General features: G+C 41.2%; 1 protein-coding gene across 1 annotated transcript; it reads right to left on the reverse strand. All coding sequences in view use genetic code 11, as the record gives it.

Annotated features, from left to right (window-relative positions):
- Positions 1-354: 354 nt before the first annotated feature.
- EGR_10184 (hypothetical protein) lies at positions 355-5,254 on the reverse strand (the record flags this gene model as incomplete). Its single annotated transcript, XM_024499433.1, has 5 exons — positions 355-449; positions 811-1,058; positions 3,893-3,987; positions 4,792-5,034; positions 5,111-5,254. The coding sequence occupies 5 exons, from the start codon at positions 5,252-5,254 to the stop codon at positions 355-357; spliced, it is 825 nt and encodes a 274-aa protein (XP_024346145.1).
- Between the last annotated feature and the right edge of the window lie 3,746 nt (positions 5,255-9,000).

Consider the following 9,000-nt stretch of genomic DNA (forward strand, 5'->3'; position numbering starts at 1 on the left):
CCAAGTGATGACATAATGTCCATAGGAATGACCACCATAGGTAAGACGCCACCACGGCCGGAATTGTCAATGAGGTACAGATGAGCGGCCGTGTTCGAAATGTTGACACCATTCAATCAAAATCCCGGTCTCCCCATCGCCGTCACAGTCTTCCACAGATAAGAGTCGATGCAAGTGCCCACCGACGCTGGTTTGACGTTTTGTCTTACGAAGAACTTTGCCCATCACCAAAGCCTACGTCACGGGGGTAGCAATACCGTTATTTGCCATCTTGATGAACAGTATCCAGGGTGGGCAGGTCTACGATATGTGCGTCGGTTATTGAAAGGAGTGGCAACACAGACTTGTCACTTGCTATGTGCCTGGTGCGATCACGGTTGCATCCTCTTCCGAGCGCCGTGATGAAATTGCAAATACCAGCATGATGTGACCGAACCTCGTTTCAGCTCCTACCACCCGACTTTTAAAAAGAATTTGTAGAGAAGAAATGAAAATTTGGAGCCGTTTTCTTCCTTGGAGTTAGTTTTGAGAACACTAACAAGTTACTAGACCAAAGAGGAAAGCAAGAGTATCTTAAGGCTAGGTATTTGGAATTTCCTCAAATTTATCTACTGAAGAAACCCCTTATTATTAACTTGGTACTATTATACTGCTTAAAATGCAATGTTTTGCAGCCTATTTTCCCCAAAAAGACAAACCTTGTGAGAAAGCCATTTTACAGACGCCACAAATATTTATATATCTCCCAATTGTGGGAAAAGAAAAGAATGTTTCCTACGGTAAATGATTTAGTCGATTTTCGAAACTTACCAGACAGGGAAGAATCAGAAGACGTATCGGAAAAGTCATTTTCCATTCCACCGTCTAAAGACACCACCGCCACATCCATCGCCAACTGCACCTCCGGCGTCGCCCCAAGGAGCTGACGTAGTCGCCTTTTTTGGCGCAGGCGATGGGCAAATCGAAGCATTCGTGCGGAGGGGACAGAGACGAGGTTCTGCAGCTCTCGATTCTCTTGGAACAGTTCGTTTTCGCGGTTGCGATGGTGCTCCAACACACTGCAGGTTGGATAAAGACAAAAGGCATGGGTATAACATCTGTGCATGCTTGGTCTTTACTATTGTAAGCTGAGGCAGTTTTGCTATCAATGCCTAGAGTAAAGGGACCCGGTAGACAGCTTTTAAATCTCGACTCTGCGATTTTGCCTGCTCTGTTTACGTTGCAGGATGCGCCTCTCTCTCTCTCCAATAAAACTCGGTTTCACCGCTTTCCTTCAACAATCCATCACATTGGAAGTATTGAAATTTCAATGGAAAAATAGCAAGTGAAAGTTAGTTTTTCACTTCTAATGTTGTTTAATCATCGTATCCAGTTCTCGATGAGACTTTACTTGTTTTATAAAATGTCAATACAACTTCACCGTTTAAATGACAGTGGAATGTGTGAGAAACGGATTCAAAGTAGCTTTACATTGTTAGAGATTGCACAGTTTAAGTGACATTTGTAGACTGCGCCGTTCACAAAACTGCGAACCTTAGGAGTCCAAACTATTTTACCGCTTCATTGCGTTCTTATCGAGAAGAATATACTTCATTCACCGCCTAGTTTAATACAAAACATTGACAACTGAGTTCGAATGGGAAGAGGAGGCAGCTTGTAATTTTTCACCCTTGGTCTGTCCGTGGTAGAGTTTCAAGACTATAGCAGTTGAAAGAGGACCTCATCGGCCTGCTTACTTGTTCATAGGTTACGTTTTGAACTGTGTAAAACTTATTTAGCTGAAATTTGGGGCTGTCCACATTGGTTATAAAAACTGGAAGGATCACTTCAGCAATGACAACGTGCAAAGAAATGAGAAAGTTGGGTATATTTCAAATCCCATCAAATTTGGATGATTAAGAAATTCGTAATGATCATACGTGACGGAATGATTTCTTCACCGATACTCCACACATGGTTGTCAATCATCCAGTTTGGGGAAATCCATTCAGTAGACAATTTCTGCAAAACCACCCTCGATCGGCTCTTTTAAATCGACCTTTTAAAATAAAACAAAATTGAAATCTATCAATTTATTGAGTAGATTACAACAATGTAAAATGCATTGAAGCTTTAAACGAACCTAAAAACTTTTGCAGATCAGGAGGGATTATTTTGTGGTGTTGTCCTTCCAACTTCACTTAAATCTCATTGTGAGGTCAAAGGGATAGTGGGACTTTCAAATCCACCAATAACCTCTACATTTGCCATTTAAATAAGCAACTGCATTTACTGCCTACTACAACTTGGCAAGAAACATGAGCCAACGGAGAACACTTTAAGATATATCATGAATCTCATAATGCTGATTTTCAAGGCGGTCTAATGGTACCACTTGTAAAGGCAGGTGCTCAAATTTGCTGCACTGTGAGGCGATAGAAAATGTTGACCATTAGATTAACAACATCATTTATGAGGAGTTGTTACCCAAGACTGCAAATTCGGCCGACGAGTCCAGAAAATTAACAAAACTCGCGATGGATAAGTAGGAGCTATTGCTGATTAACTTAAATTCCCACAATCAAACACTAGAAATGACTGCCAAACACTGGATGGGAGGAGTTGCCCTGACGATTTTCGTGAATACCTTTACCCCAGCTCTCCCACTTAGATATCTTGGGCTGATTCATTTGAGGCGTTATAATCATTGAGAGTTAGTGGAAATCACTTCCACGACACTACGTTATAAATGGCAGATTAAGTAAATTTCTGAGAAAACATATCCTACCGACTTATGAGGAGCGTCAAGGCCATATTTGAGGCTGGCAGCTAAAATCTTCCACATCTTATTGTCCCTTTGGGAGCAAGTGGGAGCAGTTTATCCAAATGGAGCATGAATCACCCACAAAAACTAAAAGACTAATGCATCCCTTTGTCAGTAGGTAGGGACAAAAATGTACCTGACCTCGCATTTTCGCCGAGTTGATAGTCTCATGAACGGAAAGAAGACGACGTGCGGCCATTGAATTCTCCAGGAGAGAGCTAAGTCGATTTTTAAGAACCATAGTCTCCTCCAGTTTATTCAACTTGTGTTGAAAAAGCGTACTGCGCAGTTGAAAATCGGATCACTGGCGACTAAACCATGGAAATAAAGTGAGGAATAGAATTCAGAAGATGTCTTTCCGGCCTCAATTCCGGCATCTACTACTACCTTATTACTATTAATCCACCATTGCCCACTGAGTCAACAATGCAATCTGAAAAATAAGAGCTCTGACACCAACGTAGATACGTTTAAGTCAAACTACGAGTTTTGAGCTCGTAAAGGAATAAGATTTAAGTGGTAAAAGTTGCGTTTACTTCCTGATATAGTCAGCCGCTACTCCATACATTTGTCCCCGAGTCTGATCAAAACCTTGGAAATTTCCACACAGTAAGATTTGCCAGTAGGTCCAAACCACCCTAAAACGGTCTTCTTCCATGCTAGATAAAAATGGCAGACTGTCAAGGCACCCAGAGTGAGCTACTTTAAATAAAAACAATGGTCGTTAATAGTTGTCTGCACCGTTCTCAAGGAAAAATTTTGTGCGATTTTATGCTAATGAGCTGATCAAGCGTCCCACACTAAGTTTTTAAAGCGAACCAAAACAAAACACTGTGGTCTGAGCTAGGAACGGAACTGCTGCACTCGGGATCGTCACTGACGCACAGACAAACGATCGTGTTTGAAGTTCTTGCACAATTCAATCAGAAGTCTTACAATCGACTGGCCAATCTTCCCATCACTACATTAGCGGTGGTCAGTCTTCTACAGATAGGAGTAGATGCGAAGATCCACCGATTCTGGTTTGACGTTTTGGTTCTCAAGAACTTTTCCCCATCACCAGACAACACGCCAGGAAGGTCCTACTACCGTAGCTCGTCGTCTCGATGTACGGGGTCTGAACTAAAATAACCAATGATATGCACAACAATTATTACGAGGATTATCGCCTTGGTAGTATGCCCCTAGAAGGGTGAAAACATCGAGGCCCCAGCCTAACGTGAACGCCAGACATAACTACCTTCAGTTAACTCAAAGGCGTTGATGGGTCAACAGAGTACCAATTTTAGCCAATTCTACATGAAATCGAGCTACACGGGATATTTGTTACAGAATTAATTGCGCTGAATGTTTACTAAAAAACTGGGTGACAAATTAAATTCATCTGATTACGTAGTCATAACCACTGCTTATAATTCACCAGGATTTACCAACGGCAAAAACAGTGATCGGGCGAGAAGCAATAGTCAGCTAGCTGCCCAAACCCCATTTTCTATCGGCTAGAGACGATCGTGTGTTTGGGTTTCGTCATTCTTTTGTAATCCGCTAATTCACCCTTTTATAAAAGTAATCAAACTTAACCAGCTTGCAACGCTTATATGTTTCAGATTGCACAATCCCATCGAATACAAGGTAGTATTTTCCGTCTGACCACTCAGATCTAACAGTCTTACCATTCTAAAACAAAGTATGTATTTATGATCTTCAAGAGGAGCCACGCCTGAGGGATATTCTACGACTACTAAAGTCGCGACTTAGTCATCTTAACAACATTTTACGACTTAAGATAGGACAATGAGGGGGCAAGATTCCACATTTGCGCCACCTGTTCGAGTAAATGCAAAAGTGGCAGAAGACTTACAGCCTCCTTAGAGGCCTGAAGCTGATTATAAAGAGTTGGCTTTTCTGTTCAAAGCCTCTTTTCGCGTCCCTTGGCCTGGTGTACCGCATCACGTCCGATTTAAGGCTCCTCTTTACAACGGTCATACATTTTCCACAGGTGCTCCAAATCCACCGTCAGTAGGTGAACGCTGCAAAAATTCGAACCAGTTGGAGGAAAAAGTATCCGACGACGAAACTTGCTCGATGTCAATATCTTCACGCGCATTAAGACATCGTAGATGTTGTTCGAAGAGTTCATAAAAAGCAGTGGCAAGACCAATGAAAGCGATTATGCCAGAGTGAGAGTCCGATTTGCGAAGATACAGCGAGAGACCCATTGACATACACTCCTGAAGGCACAAATGAACCGCGCTAGGGGGAACAGGTTTAACGAGGGAGAATTTCAAATGACATTTCAAAACTAACCGCATTGAGTGCCTGTAGTTTGCTGTAAAGATGCATATTCCAATGCACCTCGAGTTTTGCTGTTAAGTCACACTCATCATTCAAAGATGGTAAATCAAACAAAAGACGCCGCTGCTCGCAATGAGAATGGACATCCGGGGACATTGTGGAGAGTTAGAAGCTGAAATAGTCAAGGTAATGGGATAATGGCCTTACTCAATGAAGCAGCAACGCGAAAAGCATAGCCTTCAACATCAAGCTCTTAAAATATTGGCATTAGTAAGCCTAGTAACGCTCGGAAGAATAGGGACAAATATTGCAAAATTAAGTTATGAGCAAAAGACCATAAATGAAGAAAACAGAAACAATGCAATGGAGGACAGGATGTTCCAAACCTAGTGAAACAACAATCACTAAGTTCCCCAACTTAATACTACCAAAACATACATACACGACGCAAAATATGCATTGGATGGTAGAAATGTACATTCTATTGACTGGACATCTGATGCTATTACGATGACCACAGCCTCAAACCTAGCGGCAATCACAGAACTGTCATCGGTGCGGTTAAACACCTGAAGTGGCACATATTAATCATCTCATTTCAAAATTGAAGCTTGTGTTTTTTTAAACTTTAAAATTATTGTCACATTTTTAGCAAAAAATATTTTAATTTTTGAGACTTCTTTGATGTAGGAAGGAGTCTCACCTACGCAGATTAGCTTCAGACACCGCATATTATTGCTTTTTTTTAATGCCCAGAGGATCATTCTTGTGCAAAAAATTTGCCAAAGCTATGAACAGCACTTACTTGGGATTTTGTATTCTGCCACTAAAGATCTTCGAGTTAATCTGGAGTTAAAAGGAGATCATACTAGAGCATAAAGTGCAATGCTTACGTAAAGAAGGAATAGAGACCACTGGAATGGTTCAGCCTCTAAGTACAGATGCAATGACGGAGTCTTAAGTGCCTGCGCTTCCTAGGTCCTGGCTTTAATACACAGCACGAAACTACAGTCACATTTCAATGGGTAGTGATTTTTCCGAAAAATTGGTTTTATTCTTTGGCATATAGCTGATGCAAAACTGGCGTTTTTGACCAAATATTATACCAAATGGCTCTTTCTACCGTCAATGGCAACATTATAATAATGATAGGGGAAGTAAGGCTTCTTCTTTATCATTTTTGTGACCTAGTTTTACTGCTTACTTATTGTTTGCTCTTCCTGAACAATTTTAGAATAAAATGAAAAGTGTGCGAATAACAGATAAGAGGAAAGTGAGATTACCGAAGCATGGTCACTTGCGTAACCTTTTTCGCTTCAGAGTGCAGCAACTAGTGCTTTCTGGATGCAAGATACTTCAGCCTGCATCTACACCATTTTTAATACTCGGCGCTTCTTTACAGAAATTCATAACTTATTAGCAGCTTTGAATATATTATTCAGTAATTCTCGATTCCCACTGTCTGCTGAATTTATTTCAAAATACCTTTTAGTGATAGCGGTAATGCTTGTGTTAAAGATTGAAGTGTAAATGGGTGAACCTGCTTCTCTTCTTGCAATTACAAGGCCGCAGTTTATGTGAACTCAAGTGATGACCTAGCAACTTAATGAAATCTCCCACAACAAGGTAAACCATCTGGCAATACGTTTCATATTGCGGCTATTAAATGATATCCTTGGGAGTTGGGATCACTACCTACTGCATCAAATAATCAATGTGCATCAGTTCCACAAGCTTGATATTTCTCTAAGCACAAAATTTAAAATCGTTTAAATCGGTGATGTTGATACATAAACCTGTTGCGCAATGGATTTGCGAATGTTACAGATTCTACGTTCCTTCCTTTCATTTTTGGCGCGAAAAGAGTGTGATGACACAGCAGTTTACAGGTTGCCAAGTAATAAAGAATATCGAGTTTGTTTTCCCTCTGGGACTAAAGGCATGCGCTCTGTCGCGTAGTTAACGTAAGCTGACCGTCTCTCACCTAAGATATGTTTAAACAAAGGAGGGAGTAAACAATTGTCTACAGAATACGCGCATCTTCTACAACCATTTTAGTTCCACCAGCACAAATCTAGATTGAACAAATTGTATCAAATCGAATAGACAAGACATTTAAATTGCATAGAAATTGCGCATAGATTAAAACGGGAAAAAGTATTTTCCCTCTATAGACGCGTAAAACGTAAGGCCTATTGCAGGCTCCTGCTAAAGCATAAAATTTACACCGGAATGCGTTAAGTAAAGAATTCAATTAATTAAAATGTAAGCAATGTGATAGTCAAGACCGACTTCTCGTCAATTACCGCATGATCAAGTAGTCCCTTAAGAGCGCCGTCGTGGAACATGCCGCTGCTTCTGTATTTTTTTGGCATATGTGCTGGCAAACATATCATTATCGAGCGGGGCAGACACCATCCCTGCGAGGACAAACACAAGGCCCCCTAATTCCTTCAGGTCAATCTTTCCGTGAAACTGATGAAAGGCAGCACCATATTTTATCAGATTTGAACCGCGTTTTCCAACTATGATCAACATCTGCAGGCAGGAGTTCCATGAGATGGCCAAGGAGGAGGGCAAAAAAATGCATATCGCTGACTTACTTCTTAAGGGGTTGCACTCCTTGCTAGTGTACAGTGTTGACGCAGTCGCAGTACGTACCATGCATGAGGTCTTTGATGCCAATCCCGGAGCTGCGAATCCTTAAAAATGTTGCCAATCACAGATACTATTAATTTAGTCTAAAATAACATACTTAGGTTGTTCTTTTGCATTTACTATGCCTTTGTTTTTTAAATGAGACACTGGAACCAACTTGCCTCAAGTACTGTGTGTATCTTCTTGCTTCCATGGGTTAGCTGAGAGGCAGTTGAGGTCCCGCAAAGGGAGGCCATCAGTAAGCATGCGTATATGGTTGAGACATGAGAGACTCCATTGAATCACAGAAGATTCTTGTAGTTAGCCTCAGATGCTCCAAAGTTGTGAAAAGAATCCCATAAATACTCTTTGAGATGATGCAGGGAAGGTGCCATATTCCATCCTTTAGTAAAGTTTCCTTCAATTCGCCCTTCAATTCTACGCCTTATACAAAGTCATTTAAGTGCTACAAGGACTGGTATGATGCTGAAAAGGCGTAACGGGGTGTGGAGACCACTTAGCTTACTTGAAAGTCGTCATGATTGAAAGAGGTGGTACCCCCTCTCGCCCCCAAATCAGGCAGTTGTGGAGGTGACAGTTTTAAGCTCCGCATTTGCGTAATCAGTTCTATCCTTTCTGTTAACTGAATGAGTTCTCAGTTCAGTTGCCAAGCTACCTGTCTCTTAATTTTTGGTCATTTAAGGGAGGGCAACAATAATAACGAGCCGCACTCTGATCAAACGTATTCACTTCGGACTCTGGGCCATTTACTGGATGGAAATACATCACATCGCCTAAATATTTTATCTCTTGTGACTGATTGACATCTTGAGCTAAAAAATATAGCATCCTTAACGTCAATAGTAGAACTGAAACTCCAAGAAGCTCCTCCTCTAAGTCGTCTCTGAAGAGGTACATCCGACGGATTTACTTATTAGTTGTGTCAATACTGACTCCAGGGAGGTGGATTTATGGTCCTCAGTGGGATGACTGTCTGGTGGCATAGACTGTAGATGCAAAGAAACAAATGCTAGAATGGGATGTCAAAGCTCCGCACCCTATTGCAGCATAAAAGTGACAATTACCTCCGTTTTTCTCATTGTAAGCGAAATAAGGAATAAGTAATTAAGTAGAGACTAAGCCTATTCGTATCTTTTGAAAAGCATTAAAAAATAGGCCATTTAATATATGCCTATCTCGTATCCACCCGTCATGTATCCATCCTGTATTCATCCTGCATCCATCCATCCATTCCGGATCCATCC

The sequence above is a fragment of the Echinococcus granulosus genome (genome assembly GCF_000524195.1).
Source record: "Echinococcus granulosus chromosome Unknown EG_S00197, whole genome shotgun sequence".
Classification (NCBI taxonomy): domain Eukaryota; kingdom Metazoa; phylum Platyhelminthes; class Cestoda; order Cyclophyllidea; family Taeniidae; genus Echinococcus; species Echinococcus granulosus.